The sequence below is a fragment of the Salmo salar genome, chromosome ssa09, assembly GCF_905237065.1.
Source record: "Salmo salar chromosome ssa09, Ssal_v3.1, whole genome shotgun sequence".
In the NCBI taxonomy this organism is placed as follows: Eukaryota; Metazoa; Chordata; class Actinopteri; order Salmoniformes; family Salmonidae; genus Salmo; species Salmo salar.
In genome coordinates, this window is record NC_059450.1 from 25213566 (window position 1) to 25236500 (window position 22935).

At 42.1% G+C, this 22935-nt stretch overlaps 1 protein-coding gene across 4 annotated transcripts; it reads right to left on the reverse strand.

The window, feature by feature from the left end:
• Positions 1–134: 134 nt before the first annotated feature.
• Positions 135–22145, reverse strand: LOC106610953 (exocyst complex component 3-like protein 4). 4 transcript variants are annotated; one of them, XM_014210663.2, is made up of 15 exons: positions 21928–22145; positions 20259–20617; positions 19609–19731; positions 19215–19430; positions 18375–19002; positions 18074–18191; positions 17787–17915; positions 17544–17644; positions 17301–17399; positions 5411–5534; positions 4999–5121; positions 2525–2677; positions 2156–2277; positions 1836–1891; positions 135–1419 (listed from the first exon to the last, which is right to left on the reverse strand). In XM_014210663.2, exons 2-14 carry the CDS (start codon positions 20584–20586, stop codon positions 1882–1884), a joined length of 2274 nt encoding a protein of 757 aa, XP_014066138.1. In that variant the 5' UTR covers positions 20587–20617; positions 21928–22145; the 3' UTR covers positions 135–1419; positions 1836–1881. The 4 variants fall into 4 exon arrangements, with proteins under 4 accessions (XP_014066138.1, XP_014066135.1, XP_014066137.1 ...); XM_014210660.2 differs by lacking the exon at positions 1836–1891; XM_014210662.2 differs by lacking the exon at positions 1836–1891 and having other exon boundaries at positions 20259–20719; positions 21928–22055.
• Positions 22146–22935: the final 790 nt, after the last annotated feature.

A 22935-nucleotide genomic window follows, 5' to 3' on the forward strand; every position in this document is an offset into this window, starting at 1 on the left:
TTTTGACTGGTACTGTATATTTTTTGTTGTTTAAAATGTATTCTACAAAAAGCGGTCTGCGGGCCGCCAGTTCCCCATCCCTGTGTCAGGCGTGTGCGTACTTGTGCTGAAGTCAGGTGCAGGAGAGCAGAGAATAGTGAACAGGCGCACACTTTACTTCGGCAGGAGAGATATACAGACGGACGCAGCTGCGTCTTAAAACCTGCAGCCAACAAGGCAAAGTGTAAAACGCGCAAAACAGTCACAACACATCAAATGTAAAGAAACAGGCTTTGTAAAATAACACGGGAAAAACGCACGCAAGCCTAGTGCGTACAAAAAAATAAAAAACACAACACAAACAATCTTACACAAAGACATGAGGGGGGGACAGAGGAATAAATACATGTAGTGTAATTGGGGAATGAAAACCAGGTGTGCAGGGAACAAGACAAAACAAATGGATACATGAGCTGACTTCAGCAGAAGTTGTGACACCCTGCAGTTGATGTTGGATGAATTTATTGTGATGGACTTCATCTATACTCATACTAGACAGCAGACACATGAGTACAAACCTTTGTGTTGCATGCTGCCCTGTCAAATTGGCCAAAAATGATTAGAGGGGAACAAAAACTCGCACTTCCCTAACAATGGGAGAAACTTGTATTTGTGTATTTGTTTGTGGTTTAATGACATTATCAGATGTGATATTTTGAAACCCTTATTCTGACCACAAAACAACAGGACCGTGGGACTTTCTAAGCGAGTTTTTTCTATGTTGACATGTAATATGTGTGCACTGCTGCGACACATTTCAATAGCTTGAAAATAGGTAAATCAATGGTAAAGTTAATTCAACACTGAACATACAGTTTGAGCCCTATCATGGAGTTCATTTAGCATCAGGCCCATTATTAATTATGTTCTCAGCTTTCTTTTGCAACAACAGTGGGCTAAAGTGATAATATATTTAAAAAAAAATAATGCTTAATCAATGAGGTGTCTTAAATAACCTTTGACTGCATGAACAAAATTTACCATGTAAAGGTCCATTCACATTTAAATAATCATTAGACTATGTTTTCTTTTTGCGTAGTGATCATACTGGTAATCCTAAAGTATCTTCTTTATAAGCCTCCTCAGGCCTTCTCAGACAGCTTGGTTAGGTTACCATCTCTGTGCTAGGCTCCTGTATCTAGGCCTGTAGATTAGCCGTCTGGGAGGACAGAGGAGAGGCAGGAGAAAGGCATGTTAGCCAGACAGTTTGTATTGGTGATGGTGACCTGCATATCAATGAAGAGGCCTCTTTTTTTATCTCCAGTGTTCCCCGAGGTTCCTAGTTTCTTCTTCAGCTCAGTGAGACACTGCAGGATTACCCGCTTCTCCCTGCCCCGCACCAAGCCCCTGAAGTACAGCACGGCCGATAGGTGCTTCTTACTGCAGACAGAGGGGAGAGAGGGTACAGAATATCACTCTTGGAGAATCAGAAGGAGAAATGAACTGTCAAATGTTTTGTGAAATTAATTGGTCTAAAATTCCATAATTCCAACACCCAGAACCAAATCAGATAGCTACTCAATTTTGTTAATGGGGCTGTCATGACAAATAATATATATATATATATATATAATTTTTTATTTTTTTTTAATTATTATAATTTTTTATTTATTTAAAAATATATATTATCTGTCAATCTCGATTTGGAGAAGTTAACTAGAGTTCAAATAAAAATCTAATTAAATGAGAGGTTCACAAAAACCCAGACCAAGGCAATTGCCTGGGAAAGTACAGCACTTAAAGCCCTATTCCGAGAAACCAGGTGCAAGTGTTCACGCCTCATCGGGGTCTCTCACCTCGGTCTCTCTATCTCTCCCCCTCTCCCGGCTGGTCCTCCCCCTCCTACATCCTGCTGTTGAGAATAAACACGGCTCTCTATCATATTTGGAGCAGCACTATCTGGCTCTCAATCTGTCACTGCCTAGTCAACCCTCTCCCCTGTCTGATGAACACCGCTGACTTCATCTTCCACTGCTGTTCTTCTCAGGGTCATAACAGTCAGAGTAGAATTCATATGATGTGTTTTTACTCTGATTATATTTTGTAAAATTTTTTTTTTTTTAAATCACCAAAATCACCAGATACAAGATGTGGCCACGGGAAGATGCTGGATTACCTGATGTCTGGGTAGTCCGCTACTAAATGTTTCAGGTGGTTCTTTATGTCGCTCTTGTTCTTTTCCCCAATTATGTTACTCAGGTGGTCTCCTACTGGGTGGAGCCAGTCATGGGTTGTGTTCTACAAGAGGAAATTATTATGAGTGTGTCTACTAGTCATGAATGGTAATAACACATGTCATTTGTTTATGACAGCACTGAATTTTCAAAGTAGCATTCCTCAAAGCACAAAGACATAATGCTGAGACAAATTTATGTACTGTAGTATTTACAATTTTAGACAATGTTGAATGAACATGAAAAGTACAATTTGTGTGGATGTAAATTGGCCAAAATTCAGTTTATAATTCAGGATTAAGAAGTGTTACCATTTCCTCAAACAAATCATTGAGTTCATTCCACTGCACCCTCATCTTGGTGGCTGCTTTGTCATGCTTCCTGTTCTTACAGGAGTAGTTGTTTTTCATCAGCTGGGAGACATACTCTTTCACCACATAGTAGTGCAAGCTACTCACAAACATCTGATGCAGAGGAACACAGGACAGGCACAGTGGAGGCCAGAGAAAGGGATTACAAATAGACATGAAAGTCTTCTGTTTATTCTTTCGCTTTCAAGTGACTGCCATGACTGATCATCTGAGTGACACCCATCCTCCTCCCCCTCTTTTCCTGCCATTTACTCCCATTGCCACATCAACTCAAATAATGTTCCATTCTATGCATGGTCAAGTTCCAGTATGGTAAGGTCAGGAAATTCTCGGGGCTTTCCCAGTGACTCCAACTTCCTATGGTTCATCAGGGGCATGATTTCCTTTGCTTAATTGAGTGTACAGTACCAGTCAAAAGTTTGGACACACCTACTCATTCAAGGGATTTTCTTTATTTTTAATATTTTCTACATTGCAGAATAATAGTGAAGACATCAAAACTATGAAATAACACATATGGAATCATGTAGTAACCAAAAAAAGTGTTAAACAAATCAAAATATATTTTAGATGTGAGATTCTTCTAAGTAGCTACCCTTTGCCTTGATGACAGCTTTGCACACTCTTGGCATTCTCTCAACCAGCTTCACCTGCAATGCTTTTCCAACAGTCTTGAAGGAGTTCCCACATATGCTGAGCATTTATTGGCTGCTTATCCTTCACTCTGTGGTCCAACTCATCCCAAACCATCTCAATTGGGTTGAGGTCGTGTGATTGTTGAGGCCAGGTCATCTGACGCAGCACTCCATCACTCTCCTTCTTGGCCAAATAGCCCTTACACAGCCTGGAAGTGTGTTGGGTCATTGTCCTGTTGAAAAACAAGTGATAATCCCACTAAGCACAAACCAGATGGGATGGCGTATCGCTTCAGAATGCTGTGATCGCCATGCTGGTTAAGTGTGCCTTGAATTCTAAATAAATCACAGACAGTGTCACCAGCAAAGCACCGCCACACCATCACACCACCTCCTCCATGCTTAATGGTGGGAACCACACATGTGGAGAGCATCCGTTCACCTACTCTGCCTCCTACAAAGACGTGGCAAATATCAAATTTGAACTCATCAGACCAAAAGGACAGATTTCCACCAGTCTAATGTCCATTGCTCGTGTTTCTTGGCCCAGTCAAGTCTCTTCTTCTTATTGGTGTCCTTTAGTAGTGGTTTCTTTGCAGAAATTCAACCATGAAGGCCTGATTCATGCAGTCTCCGCTTAACAGTTGATGTTGAGATGTGTCTGTTACTTGAACTCTGTGAAACATTTATTTGGGCTGCAATTTCTGAGGCTGGTAACTCCAATGAACTTATCCTCTGCAGCAGAGGTAACTCTGGGTCTTCCTTTCATGTGACGGTCCTCATGAGAACCAGTTTCATCATAGCGCTTGATGGTTTTTGCGACCGCACTTGAAGAAACTTTCAATGTTCTTGAAATTGTTCGGATTGACTGACCTTCATGTCTTAAAGTAATGATGAAGTGTCATTTCTCTTTGCTTATTTGAGCTGTTCTTGTCATAATATGGACTTGGTCTTTTACCAAATAGGGCTATCTTCTGTATACCACCCTTACTTTGTCACAAGATGACTGATTGGCTCAAACGCATTAAGAAGGAAAGAAATTCCACAAATTAACTTTAACAAGGCACACCTGTTAATTGAACTGCATTCCAGGTGACTACCCCATGAAGCTGGTTGGGAGAATGCCAAGAGTGTGCAAAGCTGTTATCAAGGCAAAGGGTGGCTACTTTGAAGAATCTCAAATATTGTCACGTCCTGACCATAGAAAGCTGTTATTTTCTATGGTAGAGTAGGTCAGGGCGTGACAGGGGGGGTTTCTAGTTTAGTTTTTCTATGTTGTTATGTTCTAGTTTTGTATTTCAATGTTGGGTTTTGTTTGGGATGATCTCCAATTAGAGGCAGCTGGTCCTCGTTGTCTCTAATTGGAGATCATATTTAAGTAGGTGTTTTTCCCACCTGGGTTTGTGGGAGATTGTCTTTGAGTTAGTGTATGTTTCTACTCTGCTTCATGGTTTGTTATTCAGTTTATTTGTATGTATTGCATAGTTTCACAGTGAAAATAAAATGTGGAAGACACACGCTGCACTTTGGTCCGCTCGTTCCTACGACAACCGTGACAAATATAATATATATTTTTATTTGTTTAACACTTTTTTTGGTTACTACATGATTCCATATGTGTTATTTCATAGTTTTGATGTCTTCACTATTATTCTACAATGTAGAAAATAGGGAAAATAAAGAAAAACCCTTGAATGAGTAGGTGTTCTAAAACTTTTGACTTCTCTATAGTATATACTGCATTTAAAACAATATGAACAGCACTTCCCCAATCCTTACCTGTACATATGGATGTCTCATTTGTGAACAGCGCTGGGACAGCTTCTCTGTCCTGCTCAACAGCTGTTGGAAGTCCTCATCTGTGGAGAGCCACTTCCTCGTCATCATTCTCCTGAGGTAAGGCTAGAAAAAGCAACAGACACATATTAACCCATCTATTCCCTCTAATTTGTTCATTCGTTAATTTATTTGTTTGTTCACCCATCCATAACATTGACAGCAGGAGCGATTGAGAGAAAGCCTTTACAGAAACGTGTGCAAAGAAATCAGTAGACTACCAAACTAAGTAACTTCCAGGTCACCCGAGACAAGTAGGAAAGATGTCAATCACCTCAACACACTGATCAACTTAGGGACATTTGTAGAATGAGGACAAGACCAAAGGTCAATCAAACTTCTCCCCCTCACCTACCCTGACATCATTCTTAAACTGGTCCTCCAGGCCCTGGACCAGTCTATGGACCAAGCCATCCACCTCTCTGCTGAGATGGTCCACCTGTGTCGGGCAGCTCTCTCTGTAACCCTCCATGTGCTCCCTGGAGGAAGAGAAAAAAGGAAATGAAACAGGTCTGAGGTTAGGTCAGGTTATCATGCATAAACACCTACGCGACAGAGTTTCTAAACCCAGAGGCGCCACATTGCGAGACTTCCCGAACGATTGCGAAACAGACCAAGGGAAGGGTTTCAACAGGGGTTGTAAGCAATGTTCACTTCATTTTTGGGGGGCACTGAGCAAATTGCATCTCTGCTGAGTGCAAACTTGAACACTGTGAAGATTCTGTGCAAATTCCAGTGTGCATTTACTGTGAACCCCGAGGCTGTACCCACTTTAAGTTACAGTTTCAGACAGTAGTCAATTAGGCTACTGTGGATGATCATAATGTAGGCCTACAAGAGTGGCCTACCATCAAAAGCAATGGAGAAAATGCATCCCATAACATGAAAATAGCTGTTCTATCATTCAGCCTACAGTAGCAGCCAATGTGTGGTGTTCAATGTAGGCCTACATTCCATGAGACTTTTGAAATAAACATGCAGGGCTTGACATTAACCTGTTCACCCACGTGTCCTTCGGACAAGGAGGGGACTGAAAATTAGGTGATGTTTGATGCTAGAAACCACTTTACAAAATAAAATGCATTATTTTTACCATGCCATTATTACAGATAATCAGACAAATGATGCTACCCTCTGCCTAATGGCTACTTAGCTTATTCAAGCCTGTCTCAAAATACAACACTGCCCCTTTAAGACAAAAAAAAGCTCTTGACCTGACTAGCTTTTCAAAGATGTCTAGAAATGTAAACATTTTGTGCTCTTGTAGGAAGCAATCCCTCCCCCATTGCTGACTGCAAATTATCTAAAACTGGGCTAATAACTCACTAACTAGCAAAGAATATGTATATGCACACGTGGCTACATGCTAATATTGCGTTGTTTTAATCACAATTCCCACAAGGAAAATGTTGATTGTGTTAACTAAGGGGGAAACTCTAGAAAGTTGAGTGAAGTTCAATCTCGAGCTTCTCTGCACAGGCTGATATTTGTTCTTGCGAGGCAGTCCCGGGGGAGCTGCACGCCTGAGCACGTGTGCAGTTTAGATGGAACATTGATTGTAAGAATGTTAACAATTTCTGATGTTTAGCTTGTGTAACTACAGTTGAAGTCGGAAGTTTACATACACCTAAGCTAAATACATTTAAACTCAGATTTTCACAATTCCTGACATTTAATCCTAGTAATAATTCCCTGTTTTAGGTCAGTTAGGATCACCACTATTTTAAGAATGGGAAATGTCAATAATTGTAGAGAGAATGATTTATTTCAGCTTTTATTTCTTTCATCACATTCCCATGGGTCAGAAGTTTACATACACTCAATTATTATTTGGTAGCATTGCCTTTAAATTGTTTAACTTGGGTCAAACTTTGCGGGTAGCCTTCCACAAGCTTCCCACAATAACGTGGGTGAATTTTGGCCAATTCCTCCTGACAGAGCTGGTGTAACTGAGTCAGGTTTATAGGCCTCCTTGCTCGCACAAGCTTTTTCAGTTCTGCCCACATTTTTTCGAAAGGTTTGAGGTCAGGGCTTTGTGATGGCCACTCCTAATACCTTGACTTTGTTGTCCTTAAGCCATTGTGCCACAACTTTGGAAGTATGCTTGGGGTCATTGTCCATTTAGAAGACCCATTTGCGACCTAACTTTAACTTCCTGAATGATGTCTTGAGATGTTGCTTCAATATATCCACATAATTTTTCTTCCTCGTGATGCCATCTATTTTGTGAAGTGTACCAGTCCCTCCTGCAGCAAAGCACCCCCACAACATGATGCTGCCCCCCCGTGCTTCACTGTTGGGATGGTTTTCTTCGGCTTGCAAGCATCCCCCTTTTTCCTCCAAACATAAGGATGGTCATTATGGCCAAACAGTTCTATTTTTGTTTCATCAGACCAGAGGACATTTCTCCAAAAAGTACAATCTTTGTCCCCATGTGCAGTTGCAAACGGTAGTCTGGCTTTTTTTAATGGCGGTTTTGGAGCAGTGGCTTCTTCCTTGCTGTGCGGCCTTTCAGGTTATGTCGATATAGGACTCGTTTTACTGTGGATATAGATACTTTTGTACCTGTTTCCTCCAGCATCTTCACAAGGTCATTTGCTGTTGTTCTGGGATTGATTTGCACTTTTCGCACCAAAGTAAGTTCATCTCTAGGAGACAGAATGCGTCTCCTTCCTGAGCGGTATGACGGCTGCGTGGTCCCATGGTGTTTATACTTGCGTACTATTGTTTGTATAGATGAACATGGTACCTTCAGGCTTTTGGAAATTGCTCCCAAGGATGAACCAGACTTGGAGGTCTTGGCAGATTTCTTTTGATTTTCCCATGATGTCAAGCAAAGAGGCACTGAGTTTGAAGTTAGGCTTTGAAATACATCCAATGGTACACCTCCAATTGACTCAAATGATGTCAATTAGCCTATCAGAAGCTTCTAAAGCCACAATATCATTTTCTGGAACTTTCCAAGCTGTTTAAAGGCACAGTGATAAGGGAATTATATGTTTAAAGGTAATGATTAAAGAATCCCACCCTGAAATTTAACTAATTAGTAGTTTATGTAGCATGTATAATGAATAATTAAAGTACTAAACGTAAGTCTCATAAGGTTTAGTAGAGACCCGGAAGGAAGAGAAATGTATGTGTGTGCCTAAGAAAATATCGAGAACAATTAGACTGCGTTTGACCCGACCTAGCTAGAACTTTGAGAAACTTATGAGAGGACAGGGAGTACCTCTCAAGGTTCCTCTAATCTCGGGGGAATGGAACAGACAGTGCTGGGTAGTGATTAACAGTGGTGAGAACTCCGGGGAGGGATACAACTCACCTACTGTTCGTGTGTATGTATGTGTGTAGGATATCTACTGTTTGTGTGGAGGTATGTGCGTAAGTAGGGAGTGTGCATAAAATGAATGTCTTTGTATAATGGACTTCAGAACGTTCTCTGAATAAACTGTACGAACCTTTTGCATAAGCTGAGTCTTTGCCAATTATTCTTAACCCAGTGTCTTACAAACCTTGGGGATTAGTCAAATCTTATTGATTGTTAGTTATTATCATTGGGATTGAAAATTCTCCTGACACACAGTCAACTTAGTGTATATGTAATCTTCTGACCCACTGGAATTGTGATACAGTGAATTAATCTGTCTGTAAACAATTGTTGGAAAAATTACTTGTGTCATGCACAAAGTAGATGTCCCAACCGACTTGCCAAAACTATAGTTTGTGAACAAGAAATTTGTGGAGTGGTTGAAAAATAAGTTTTAATGACTTCAACCTAAGTGTATGTAAACTTCCGACTTCAACTGTGTGTTTTCTTTTTAGGAAATAAGGATAAACAGTATAAAGTTATATCTGACCATCATTATTTTGAGTCTCCTGTCTCCTTGAACATGAATAACTAAATCTGCAGGAGAGAATTTTGACTGTTTCTGCCCATCTCTAATATTGTGTTCCTCATTTTTTTACTGACAGAGACATGTTGCTTGTTTCAGTGGCATTACCAGCTCTTTGAATATGGAGCTTGAACTACTCAGGCAATTCTCTTACGCTAGCTTAGTTTCCCGGAAACCATGTGGTGTTTCTCTTTTTAGACAAGCAGTGGTAAACTCCAGAGATGCCTGTTGGCTGGAAACAGCTTCCCAGCTAGCACATTTCATTCCTTGGAAGTTGTGGGAACGTACGTTTTTGGTTTCCCATTGGTTCTGGGAACGAAGCCATACATTTCTTGACCAGTAGAACTGAATATTTTTTTAATTTTTTTAGAACGTTTTTACTATGGTTCCCTGAATGTTTTTCTGGGAGATTTTATTATTAAATTCTAAGTTATTTGGAGTTGTTTAAATTACTCCCTTAAAACTTTTATTGAATGTTACAATAAGACTTAAGAATACTGCTAGCTTCGTTTGGGTTAACTGTTTTGAACTCCAAGCACAGATAGGACCCATGGAAATTAATTTGCTTAGGCATTAATCATGCAACCACATTTATTTTCATTATGGGACACCGTCAGTGATCTTCTGTTCTCTATCCATTGAATTAGTCTACTGCACCACCAGGATGGAGCTAGCAAGCTTCTTTTTTTTTTTTACTCATACAAATCTGTTAATTTTAAATCTATTCAAACAGACCCCATTTCAAAGGAAACAAGTACTTATTAAGATCAGACGTGGCCAATTAGTCGGCGCGGCCAAGACACCTGAACACACTTAACAAGATAAAGGATAGAGAGTTTTGTTGACGCTGAGAACGGATATGTATATGTTTTTCAATTGTTTTACAATAACATTTACTAATGTTACTAATGTTTTTTTTATAGAATGTTTTCATAAATGTTACTTTAAATAGTACCATGAGGAAACCTTGTGGAAACGTTATTTACATTTACATTTAAGTCATTTAGCAGACGCTCTTATCCAGAGCGACTTACAAATTGGTGCATTCACCTTATAATATCCAGTGGAACAACCACTTTACAATAGTGCATCTAAATCTTTTAAGGGGGGGGTTAGAAGGATTACTTTATCCTATCCCAGGTATTCCTTGAAGAGGTGGGGTTTCAGGTGTCTCCGGAAGGTGGTGATTGACTCCGCTGTCCTGGCGTCGTGAGGGAGCTTGTTCCACCATTGGGGTGCCAGAGCAGCGAACAGTTTTGACTGGGCTGAGCGGGAACTGTGCTTCCTCAGAGGTAGGGAGGCGAGCAGGCCAGAGGTGGATGAACGGAGTGCCCTTGTTTGGGTGTAGGGCCTGATCAGAGCCTGAAGGTACGGAGGTGCCGTTCCCCTCACAGCTCCGTAGGCAAGCACCATGGTCTTGTAGCGGATGCGAGCTTCGACTGGAAGCCAGTGGAGAGAGCGGAGGAGCGGGGTGACGTGAGAGAACTTGGGAAGGTTGAACACCAGACGGGCTGCGGCGTTCTGGATGAGTTGTAGGGGTTTAATGGCACAGGCAGGGAGCCCAGCCAACAGCGAGTTGCAATAATCCAGACGGGAGATGACAAGTGCCTGGATTAGGACCTGCGCCGCTTCCTGTGTGAGGCAGGGTCGTACTCTGCGAATGTTGTAGAGCATGAACCTACAGGATCGGGTCACCGCCTTGATGTTGGTGGAGAACGACAGGGTGTTGTCCAGGGTCACGCCAAGGCTCTTAGCACTCTGGGAGGAGGACACAAGGGAGTTGTCAACCGTGATGGCGAGATCATGGAACGGGCAGTCCTTCCCCGGGAGGAAGAGCAGCTCCGTCTTGCCGAGGTTCAGCTTGAGGTGGTGATCCGTCATCCACACTGATATGTCTGCCAGACATGCAGAGATGCGATTCGCCACCTGGTTGTCAGAAGGGGGAAAGGAGAAGATTAATTGTGTGTCATCTGCATAGCAATGATATGAGAGACCATGTGAGGATATGACAGAGCCAAGTGACTTGGTGTATAGCGAGAATAGGAGTGGGCCAAGAACAGAGCCCTGGGGGACACCAGTGGTGAGAGCACGTGGTGCTGAGACAGATTCTCGCCACGCCACCTGGTAGGAGCGACCTGTCAGGTAGGACGCAATCCAAGCGTGGGCGGCGCCGGAGATGCCCAGCTCGGAGAGGGTGGAGAGGAGGATCTGATGGTTCACGGTATCAAAGGCAGCAGATAGGTCTAGAAGGATGAGAGCAGAGGAGAGAGAGTTAGCTTTAGCAGTGCGGAGAGCCTCCGTGACACAGAGAAGAGCAGTCTCAGTTGAATGCCCAGTCTTGAAACCTGACTGATTAGGATCAAGAAGGTCATTCTGAGAGAGATAGCAAGAGAGCTGGCCAAGGACGGCGCGTTCAAGAGTTTTGGAGAGAAAGGAAAGAAGGGATAATGGTCTGTAGTTGTTGACATCGGAGGGATCGAGTGTAGGTTTTTTTCAGAAGGGGTGCAACTCTCGCTCTCTTGAAGACGGAAGGGACGTAGCCAGCGGTCAAGGATGAGTTGATGAGCGAGGTGAGAAGGTCTCCGGAAATGGTCTGGAGAAGAGAGGAGGGGATAGGGTCAAGTGGGCAGGTTGTTGGGCGGCCGGCCGTCACAAGACGCGAGATTTCATCTGGAGAGAGAGGGGAGAAAGAGGTCAAAGCACAGGGTAGGGCAGTGTGAGCAGGACCAGCAGTGTCGTTTGACTTAGCAAACGAGGATCGGATGTCGTCAACCTTCTTTTCAAAATGGTTGACGAAGTCATCCGCAGAGAGGGAGGAGGGGGGGGGGGAGGAGAAGGTAGCAAAGAGCTTCCTAGGGTTAGAGGCAGATGCTTGGAGTTTAGAGTGGTAGAAAGTGGCTTTAGCAGCAGAGACAGAAGAGGAAAATGTAGAGAGGAGGGAGTGAAAGGATGCCAGGTCCGCAGGGAGGCGAGTTTTCCTCCATTTCCATTTCCGCTCGGCTGCCCGGAGCCCTGTTATGCTGAAGTATTGAAATTCCCACAGGAGAACGTTGTTTCTTAACGTTCTCTGAACTATTTGAGAGCATTCCCAATGTCAAACCAGTTGGAGAATGTTCCGAAAACATCAAAATGTTTATTTAATTAAACCATGTTTGGATGTTTCTGTCAAAGTAATAAAATACCAGGTAAATAATGTTATTTTGTCAAGTTTCTTAAATGTGCTGAGAATGTTCCAAAGCCAAGCAACTATCCTGTACCATTTCCAGAACATTGTGGGAAGTTGTATGCAAAATCAAGTCAAATTTCATTGGTCACATACACATGTTTAGCAGATGTTATTGCGGGTGTATTGAAATAATTAGGTTTCTAGCTCCAACAGTGCAGTAATATCTAACAAGTAATATCTAACAATTTTACAACAATACAAACAAATCTAAAGGAATGGAATTAAGAAAATATAAATATTTGTACGAGCAATGTCGGAGCAGCATAGACTAAAATACAGTAGAATAGAATACAGTATATACATATGAGATGAGTAATGTGAAATATGTAAACATTATTAAAGTGACTAGTGTTCCATTATTAAAGTGGCCAGTGATTTCAAGTCATATATATGAACTTACTAAATGACTGAGAGTTTGACTGTGTAATATTAGGTTGCTTCTTGTGTAAATATTTTCCGTCTGGATTTTATATAACAAAATTTCCCCATGGGGACAATAAAGTTAGTAAGTAAGTAAATAAATGCCTTCTTCACCACACTGTCTGTGTGGGTGGACCATTTCAGTTTGTCAGTGATGTGTATGCAGAGGAACTTGAAGCTTTCCACCTTCTCCACTGTGGTCCCGTCGATGTGGATAGGGGGGTGCTCCCTCTGCTGTTTCCTGAAGTCCACAATCAGCTCCTTTGTTTTGTTGACGTTAAGTGAGAGGTTATGTTCCTGGCACCACACTCCCAGGGCAATAACCTCCTCCCTGTAGGCTGTCTCATCATTGTTGGTAATCAGGCCTACTACTGTTGTGTCGTCTGCAAACGTAATTATTGTGTTGGAGGCGTGCGTGGCCACGCAGTCATGGGTGAACAGGGAGTACAGGAGGGGGCTGAGCATGCACCCTTGTGGGGCCCCTGTGTTGAGGATCAGCGAAGTGGTGTTGTTTCCTACCTTCACCACCTGGGGGCGGCCCGTCAGGAAGTCCAGGATCCAGTTGCACAGGGCGGGGTTCAGACCCAGGGCCTCGAGCTTAATGATGAGCTTGGAGGGTACTATGGTGTTGAAGGCTCAGCTGTAGTCAATGAACAGCACTCTTACATAGGTATTCCTCTTGTTCAGATGATATATAGCAGTGTATCCTCTGTGGATCTATTGGGGCGGTAAGCAAATTGAAGTGGGTCTAGGGTGTCAGGTAATGTAATATGATCCTTGACTAGTCTCTCAAAGCACTTCATGATGACAGAAGCGAAAAATGTGTTTAGCTTATCCGGAAGCAAGACGTCGGTGTCAGCGACGTGGCTGGTTTTCCCTCTGTAGTCCGTGATTGTCTGTAGATCCTGCCAAATATGTCTCGTGTCTGAGCCGTTGAATTGAGACTTTGTCTCTGTACTGACGTTTTGCCTGTTTGATTGTCTTACGGAGGGAATAACTACACTGTTTGTATACAGCTATATTCCCAGTTACCTTGCCATGGTTATTAAATGCGGTGGTTTGCGCTTTCAGTTTGTATTTATTTAATGTATTTATTTTATTTAACCTTTATTTAACTAGGCAAGACAGTTAATAACAAACTCGTATTTACAATGACGGCCTACACTGGCCAAACCCGGACGACGCTGGGCCAATTGTGCGCCGCCCTATGGGACTCCCAATCATGGCTGGTTGTGATACAGCCTGGATTCGAACCAGGGTATGCGAATGCTACCATCTATGCATGGTTTCTGGTTTGGGTAGGTTTTAATAGTCACAGTGGGTAGAACATCTCCTATACATTTCCTGATAAACTCAGTTACCTTATCCCTGTATTCATCAATATTATTCTCAGAGGCTACCCGGAACATATCCCAGTCCACGTAATCAAAACAATCTTGAAGCATGGAAACACATGGTTCTGAGAACATTATGTGCTAGCTGGGTTTGGTCTTCAATAGTTTCACTTTAATTTATAAAGTAATATGATAGTGTGTCACCGTGCCTGCATTTTTTATTTCTATTTTACCTTTGTTTAACCAGGTAGGCAAGTTGAGAACAAGTTCTCATTTACAACTGCAACCTGGCCAAGATAAAGCAAAGCAGTTCGACACATACAACAACACAGAGTTAGTTACACATGGAGTAAAACAAACTGTGGCAAACCTCTCCAAAGTTAGGAGCGTTTGTCACAAATTAAGTGGGAAACTGTCACCAAAGTCAGCCCAGAATGAAAGTTCTTTCGAACATGACAGTACCTGTGTGTTTGTTTCTGTCCTGGTCCACCCAGGCCACAGGTAAGGTCAAGGATAGCAGGGTTCGGTACACAAATCTGGTTCTCGGTAGGTCCATGTCTAAACACCAACAGATAAGTCCAAAACAGTCCAGCTCGTACACGGTAAATCCAACCAATGTAGATTGTCTCTTTCTCTATGGTTCATAGATCCTTCCCGCCCTCTCTCTCTCTTCCTGGTTTTTCTTGACCCTTTATCTGTGGGTCGGCTCCACCTTCTGAGGGTTCCCCTTGCTTCTGGGAATTGTAGTTTTGGCAGTCGGCCATTTTGTGATCTGTAGTTCTGATCGGGGTGGCCATTTTAGTGATCGGGCAGAGCCCGTTTATTAGTTCTGCCCTCACATGTCTGCCATTTATCACTCGACCCCCTTCTTTGCCACAAAACATAGTCAATAAAACAGTACAAAAACAAGTCTATATACAATGTGAGCAAATGAGGTGAGATAAGGGCGGTAAAGGCAATAAAAAGGTTACGGTGGCGAAGTAAATACAATATAGCAAGTAAAACACTGGAATTGTAGATTTGCAGTAGGTGAATGTGCAAAGTAGAAAGTAGAAATACTGGGGTGCAAGGGAGCAAAATAAATAAATTAATTCATACAGTAGGGGATGAGGTAATTGTTTGGGCTATTTATAGATGGGCTATGTACAGGTGCAGTGATCTGTGAGCTGCTCTGACAGCTGGTGCTTAAAGCTGGTGACCTATTGAGGACCCCTTCGAGATAAAATCCCGTTAACGGGATTGGTTGGACAACAACCAGTGAAATAGCACGGCGCGAAATTCAAAACACAAAAATCTCAAAATTAAAATTCAAGCATTATACGGCATTTTAAAGATAATCTTCTCGTTAATCCAACCACATTGTGCGATTTCAAAAAGGCTTTACGGTGAAAGCAAAACATTAGATTATTTTAGGATAGCACCTTAGCAAAAAAAAACAGCCATTTTCCAAGCACGGATAGCCGTCACAAAACCAGATATACAGCTAAAATTAAGCACTAACCTTTGACAATCTTCATCAGATGACACTCCTAGGACATCATGTTAGACAATACATGCATTTGTTGTTCGATCAAGTTCATATTTATATCCAAAAAACCCATTTTACATTGGCGCGTGACATTCAGAAAATGTATTCTCCCCATAACCGCCGGTGAATGGGCACATCAATTTACAGAAATACTCATCATAAACGTTGACAAAATGTATAACAATTATTTAAAGAATTATAGATAATCTACTCCTTTATGCAACCGCTTTGTCAGATTTCAAAATAACTTTACGGAGAAAGCACATTGTTCAATATTCTGAGTACAGAACTTAGCCTTCAATGCTAAGCTATACAGTTAGCCTACAACCACGGCGTCGACAAATTTCTAAAATATGTTCAAAATATTTTCTTACCTTTGCTGAACTTCGGCGGAATGCACTCGGAAGGACTCCCACTTCCACAAGAAATGTTCATTTGTTCTGCAAAGTCCATCATTTATGTCCAAATACCTCCGTTTTGTTGGCCCATCCAGAGCACTATTACAATGCCATGAGGTGTGGGCGCAAATCCATAGACAAACAGTTCAAAAGTTCCATTACCTTTGTAGAAACATGTCAAACGATGTTTACAATCAATCTTTAGGGTATTTTTTTACGTAAAATTGCAATAATTTTCCAACCGGACAATGGGTATTCATCCCAGAAGAAAAAGAACGAACAGCGAACTCGTGTCATGAGACACCTGTCCTCAGACTGGCCACTGATTGACTGAGCCACAATTTTCTGCCCGGTAACAGGAGACGGATGAAACCAGTTTCTGAAGATTGTTGACAGCCAATGGAAGCCTTAGGAAGTGCAACGTGAATCCTATGTCACTGTAGTTTCTCAAGGGATTCAAAAGAAGAACTACAATTCTCATTTCTCCCACTTCCTGGTTCAATTTTTCTCAGGTTTTTGCCTGCCATATGAGTTCTGTTATACTCTCAGACACCATTCAAACAGTTTTAGAAACTTCAGAGTGGTTTCTATCCAAATCTACTAATAATATGCATATTCTATTTTCTGGGCCAGAGTAGTAACCTGTTCAAATTGGGTACGTTTTTCATCCGGCCGTGAAAATACTGCCCCCTAGCCCTAAGAGGTTTAAGGCTGGTGAGGGAGATAAGTGTTTCCAGTTTCAGAGATTTTTGTAGTTAATTCCAGTCATTGGCAGCAGAGAACTGGAAGGAGAGGCGGCCAAAGGAGGAATTGGCCCTGGGGGTGACCAGTGAATTACACCTGCTGGAGCGCGTGCTACGGGTGGGTGCTGCTATGAGTATGTTTGAGTATTTTTGTAAGATAGATAAGATGCATATTTAACCATAATTCAACATTTATTGGTGTGTAATGTTTGATGTTTATCTTGAACAGAATCTTGCAGGCACGCTAAATGACCTAGTATGGGTTCCTGGAAATGCCTGTGAAATAAATAGTAATTTCATAGTCGCAGTTTTCCATCCCACTTCTGTTAGATAAGGTGCAACTTCAAATCAGACAGAGTGAAGTTAAGCATTTAGGTCAAGGTTTAACATTATGCCACTAAAATACGGTTGCTCAAGTCCAAACAAAAAAGTGCATAAAATTCCTGAGATACAAAAATGTGTTTAATGCTGAGACTTTGTCTTCTGAGCCAAGACTTCTGTTCTCAGGTCAATCTTTTAGACTGCAGTCTTATTTTTTATTTATTCACACCATCCTTTGGTAAATGTACCCCAAAGTGTCTGGAAAGCTGAACTGACTGTCTATCAACTGTTGTCCAGGACATTCCCGTCTACAGTGTGTTGACGGCAGAGGAAAGGGCGAGGGTTGTTGACCAGATGTAGTGAAGAGTGAAATCTGACTTACTTAAGAGCTCTAAAGCTGTTGATGTAGGTTATCTGATAGTCAGCCCAAAGTGAAGGGTTTTCCATACTGTTACAGCAGTACCTAAATTCGGTCTCAAATCTATGGAGATGTAGAGAGAGTGAAGGAGAAATAATGTCATGGAGTTATTAACAAGCAAAGGACAAGGTGCAGTTTTATGTTTCCAGTGAATAATGGTTAGGATAGAGATAGAAAGAGCAGACTCTGGACTGTTGCAGAGCATACCGCTTGGGAAACTGCTGTAACTCTTCAAGGCAGGAACAGACTACTCTCATCTCCAGGTTTACATCAATCCTCTTGGAGTTTACAGCATTGCTCTTAACTTTCTACACAGAGAACAACATCAGTTTCAAGTCCTACAGTTATAGTAGCCTGCCGCTATAATTAAAATGTAACTAAGTAGGCAATGTTGCCCTCTAATGGAGATATGATGCTATTGCATTATATAAAATCATGACAAAACAATACCGTCCAGATATCCATGTGTATGTCAGAGTTAAAGAAGTGTTCATCGTCAGTCTCTGGTGCCTGTTTCTTTATCCACATGTCCTCATTTTCAAGCTCTAATATTTTATCCAGTGAAGCTCTCATGTCCTCCTGGAAAAGACATGGAAAGCAAAAGAATAAAGGCTAAAGGACTAGAAGAGTTTAAAAAAAACTTTATATTTTGCTCATCAGTGTGGTACCTGCATTCAACCTGAATTCTTCCTAAACATCTATCCATCTGTCACTTAGTGGAATGTTCCATCCCTCACCTTTGCCCGCATGCAGTATTTCCCCTTGAGCTGGTCCAGGAAACCCTCCTCCAGGGAGAGGCCTATGTTCTCAGCTTCCATCTCTGGTCTCAATGAAGGACTACTCATTATCTTCTCACTGTTCAACAGGGATGGTGTCTCTCAGATACAATACTACTCATCATCTTGAGTCATATTTTTGTGTATATATATATATATATATATTTTTTTTGTATATATATATATATATATATACACACACACACACACACACACACACACACACTTCTTACTCAAGACAATTACTTTAAGTCTTCCTCACCTCTCATAGTGATTGATGATCCAGTCCAGCAGGCTGTAGTAGTCCTTCAGATCTGTCACCTGCTGCTGAAGCCTCTTCAGGTGCTGGCTGACAGCACCATGGTAACAGCTCACATAGGTACTGAACACATTGAAGCTGGGTGGGTAAGAGCCTTGCAGCTCTCCCTTCACCTTCTTCAAGTCCTCCACGATGGCCTTGCCCAGCATACCCAGGTGGATAGCCAGCCAGGAGGCATTCTGCTCGGGCCTGTCCAAGTGAACACTCTTCAACGTGGCCTGTACACCCTCGCTCACAGCCTCTCTCCAGGCCCCCCGCCAACCCCCAGGCCCAACCACGCCCCCAGGCTCTGCCTCCCTCTTCTCCTCCTCCTGGATGACGCGGGCCACATGCACCAAGAGATCCTTGTTGCGAGAGGGAAAGGAGTTGGAGTCCCGCACTATTTCCTTCACCTTGTCCCGCAGGGCATTGTAAAGGAGCCTTATGTCCTTCTCCTTCTTGGCCAGCTCCATAGAGGAGGCCTCCTCCGTGCACTCCTCCCTCTCCCGCTGGAACTCCTGGCACAGGGAGAGGAGGTTCAGATAGGCCTCCTCCAGCACCTCCATCCCAATCAGCTTATTGATCTGCATCACTTGAGTGTAAGAGCAAACAGAGTAAAGACCTTAATGCATAAAAGCTTATGCTGTTATACCTAATACACACATACTGCACAGACACAACCATATTGATTTACATCACAATTAATATATTTTGTGATCTCTACTGCTAAAACAAATAAAAATGGACAAGAGGATGAGGGAGAGAGAGAGACAGAGACAAAGACAGAGAGAGAACGAACCTCACCTGAGACGGGTGTGAGGGGTATCTCTGGGAGTATGTATGACTCTTTTATCTCTACCCTCTCCTTCTCCCTCTCTCTCTTCTCATCCACAGTGATCTCAGTGACAGGCTGGAGCTGCTCCTGTTTGAGGGTCTTGTCCTTCTTATTCCCCACAAGTCGCAAACTCCGTCGGATGGAAGCCCCCTTCTTTAGAAGAGAGTCCCCAATTGCCAATGGGTCTATAGATGGACAATACAGATGACAGATTACGAAGACCTTACAAAGACTCAGAATATCCCAACGAGCTCTCCAGAATTCTCTCAGTAAATGATATGTATTTGTGCTTGTCTTTGAACAGTATTTATTGTCAACCATTGATTGAACAGGCTCTGGTTGGTTGGGTAAACAGTGGTGTACCTGAGCGTGTTCTGGTGTGCTTTTTCTGTAGTGAATCTTCTGCACTCTCTCCTCCCTCCTTCCTCTGGAAGGACCCACCTAGACCCTTCAGGGGAGAGGCCATAGGAGACCCAGCACTCAAACCTGAGCAAGAGAAAGTTGCTGATCTCTATGACATTGAATAATGCTAGTTATTAAACTACTTTGCAGTGTAATAGTAGGTGTGCTGACCGTACACACACAATCACACGGACAGTCGCACAGTCACACAAACGCATACGCACACACAGAAGAAGTCACACAACCTTGACAACTAGTTAAGCAGCTTCTATCAGATTCGTCATAAAAAAAATCTGTGTTATTGTACAAAGGTTAATTATGTTAGTCTATATCCTGCTTGGTTGGCAGCTGTTTCCGAGTTTAGTATAAACTTCATTAAGATAGGAATGTCAGTAATTGAGAAATGACGAAAGCCCCCTGCTCAGACTGGCTCATGTCCAGCTGAAATTCCCAATACAGTGCATAAGAGAGTCCTTCCTGCCATTTATACTGTCATTCTGTGTCTCCTGAGACGTCCTTTTCCCACGACCTTGAGAAGCCATTTCTTGACTCAAGAGCATATTTCATAACTCACTTAATTAGACAGAGGGACAAATCTGAGGAAAACTTACATGGTGAGGGAGGGGGTGGCAGCTGATGGGTTGGAGAGGTCACTTCAGGGTCAATACCATGTCCCCCCTGTTCTGAATTGGATTTGTCCTTTGAATCTTTGCTGTTTGAGGCCAGAGGACTCCTCTCTCCAACCCGCTTGATGCTCTCCCTGAATTGCTTCATCATCCCCAATTTCTTCTCCTTCACCGGGCCGTCAGGTTGTGTCTTCACGTTCCTCTCCATGGTGGATTTGAGGGAGGATCTGTCCCCCTCTAGACCCTGAGCTTCATTCACCTCCTCTATGTCTCCAGGTTCCCCAATCTCTGCCATCTGATCTCTGCTTGGCATCGAATGTCTCTTGTTTCACGCAAGGAGTTGTCTGTTGAATGTGTTGTTAAAATTGCCTTTAACTTTTGGTGCCTGTCACAGCAGTCAGCAGGAACAGGAGCAAAGCTTATGTTTACAGCCAACATGCCATTTTCTATGGAAGGTAAGGGGGAAAGGGTGTGCCGTCACGGTAACCAACCCGACAAAGTACCTTTAGTTAAAAATAAGGGTAGCATTCCTATATGCATAAGAATCATATTATGGATACATTGTGTATAACCTGTAATTACCATGAGTCACTGATAAGAATGGACTTTCCACTTCTGACATGAATGTATGAGAGGTACAGATGTAGGATCTTAATTTGATCACCCTGTTGCAGGAGAACTTTCCTGCAATGCAGAAAATATCAAATGTGTAGTGTATTTGAGTTTTAAAAGGTTTCTGAAGTTTGTAATTTCCACTTTGACATTTCAGACTTAATTTTTCCTTACGAAAATTATAATTTAATTATAATCCACATAATAATTCACATTTCCTGTTAAACTGGTTAAAATTAAGTTCCTACATCTGTAACCTGAGAATCAAAACCTAAAAAACAACCTATACCCTGTGAGAGGGACTAGCTTTTGGGTCCAGTGGCTGTTTGGTTTTGAAGGACTGAGTACAGACAACCAGGTTGGATTACAGTTTGTTTACACTAAAATACCATTGTTATTGGTATGCACTGGTCCGAGGGCCTATAACAGAAACAGGAAGGTACTGTCCGAAGGAAGAAGTATGTGACAGACAGTGTGACAAGGGCAAAGAACAATCAAATGAGGCAGCGGGCAATGGTTAATTAGTAAAACACATGAAGGCCTACTCCCTCTCTATTATGATTTCTTTGTCTGTAAACAGTAGACACATGTAAATATCTGTATAAAATGATGCTTTAATGGTAATCATTGAATATTTTCTGTACCACCTAATTGATTTGGCTTTTGAATATTCATAACAAACTAATGAGTAAAACAAACGTACATTTTCCCGAGAGAGCCTATTTGTTGATATTTGCAGTAACATGCTCAAATTGCCTGTATTTTTGTAAAGAGAAGTTAACTTTATCTATTGAACTATGTCTCTGCTTTGCCCTATACATCACCATTTTTAGAGCAATACTTAGCACGCAGAGGCTAAACAGTTCAATTGCATGACAAATGCTCCATGACGCATGAAGCCTAGTCTGTAAAAACAATCTGCCATAGCATAATCCTCTGCTCTTATTTTAGACATATAGACAGACACATTTAGTTTACAAGAATATACCCTTTCACAATTCAAAAGACACCACAAGATTTCAGGTAATATAGCCTCACTCACCTGAGCAACTCTACTGTCTGGACCAGTGAGTAGCCTACCAGACCAGGGGTTTTCACATGGGTTTACAGCTGTTTTCACTTTCATGTTCACCTTGGAAGTTGAGACGACTGCAAGAAACATGAAAATAAAATCCCCTTTAGGCAGCGTGCCAAGCAGAATGAGAGAAGCAAAAATCACCATGTGACTTAGAGACTCGAGCAGTTCATTGTTAGAAAATAAGTTAATCATTACACTGTATATGTTGGTGTAAAATATTTGTTGTAGACCTACGCCCATGGCAAATAAAATGCCACCAATGCTTATAAACCGGACTGCACTATTTTCAGTCATAGTTTTGAGACATTTCAACGTCTACACTACGCTAAAATAGGCGACAGGTCTATCTCTAAATAGCAAAACAATGCTTAGAAAAGAGAACTAGCCGAGCAATATTCACCTATCATTCCTGTTGCTTGTCACTGGAGGGCGACTGTAGACAATATTTAGACAACTTCCCCAATGACCGCATGTCAATTAGGCCTACTTGTTTGTTGATCTCATCAAGCCGGGAAATTACAGTATATATGATATCACTTGTTGCTGACCTTGGCTCAGGGGTGATAACTATTTAGCTTACTTTAGGTGGAATTCTCCTAATTGTTCGACATCTATCAATGATTGGCCCTATAGCAGGGATCATCAACTACATTCAGCCCCGGGACGATTATTTCTTGAATGGATGGTCAGGGGCCGGAACATAATTACGAAAAATGTGTAGACTGCAAATTGAACGCAATAAGCCCAAACAGACATAATATTGCATCTTGCCTGTGCCGCTTTGTCATTGCTCATCCATATTGTAACGACCCTGAGTTTATAAGCGCGGATATTGACTCTTCCGTTCGAGTACGCTTTTGTGACACAGTCGATAGCGCGCCGGACTTCGGGCTTGATGGTCGAGGGTTCGAGGCCTGCTCCATCCCTGCCTGTTTCATTTTATATTCTTATTCCATTCCTTTACTTAGATTG

Coding starts and splice junctions, on each gene's coding strand:
- LOC106610953 (XM_014210660.2), bottom strand. CDS start 20,586: ATGCCAAGCAGAGATCAGATGGCAGAGATTGGGGAACCTGGAGACATA. Junction 19,003..19,214: donor ACCCCTCACACCCGTCTCAG/GTGAGGTTCGTT, acceptor CTTACACTCAAG/TGATGCAGATCAATAAGCTG. Junction 17,645..17,786: donor TACACATGGATATCTGGACG/GTATTGTTTTGT, acceptor TTCTCTGTGTAG/AAAGTTAAGAGCAATGCTGT.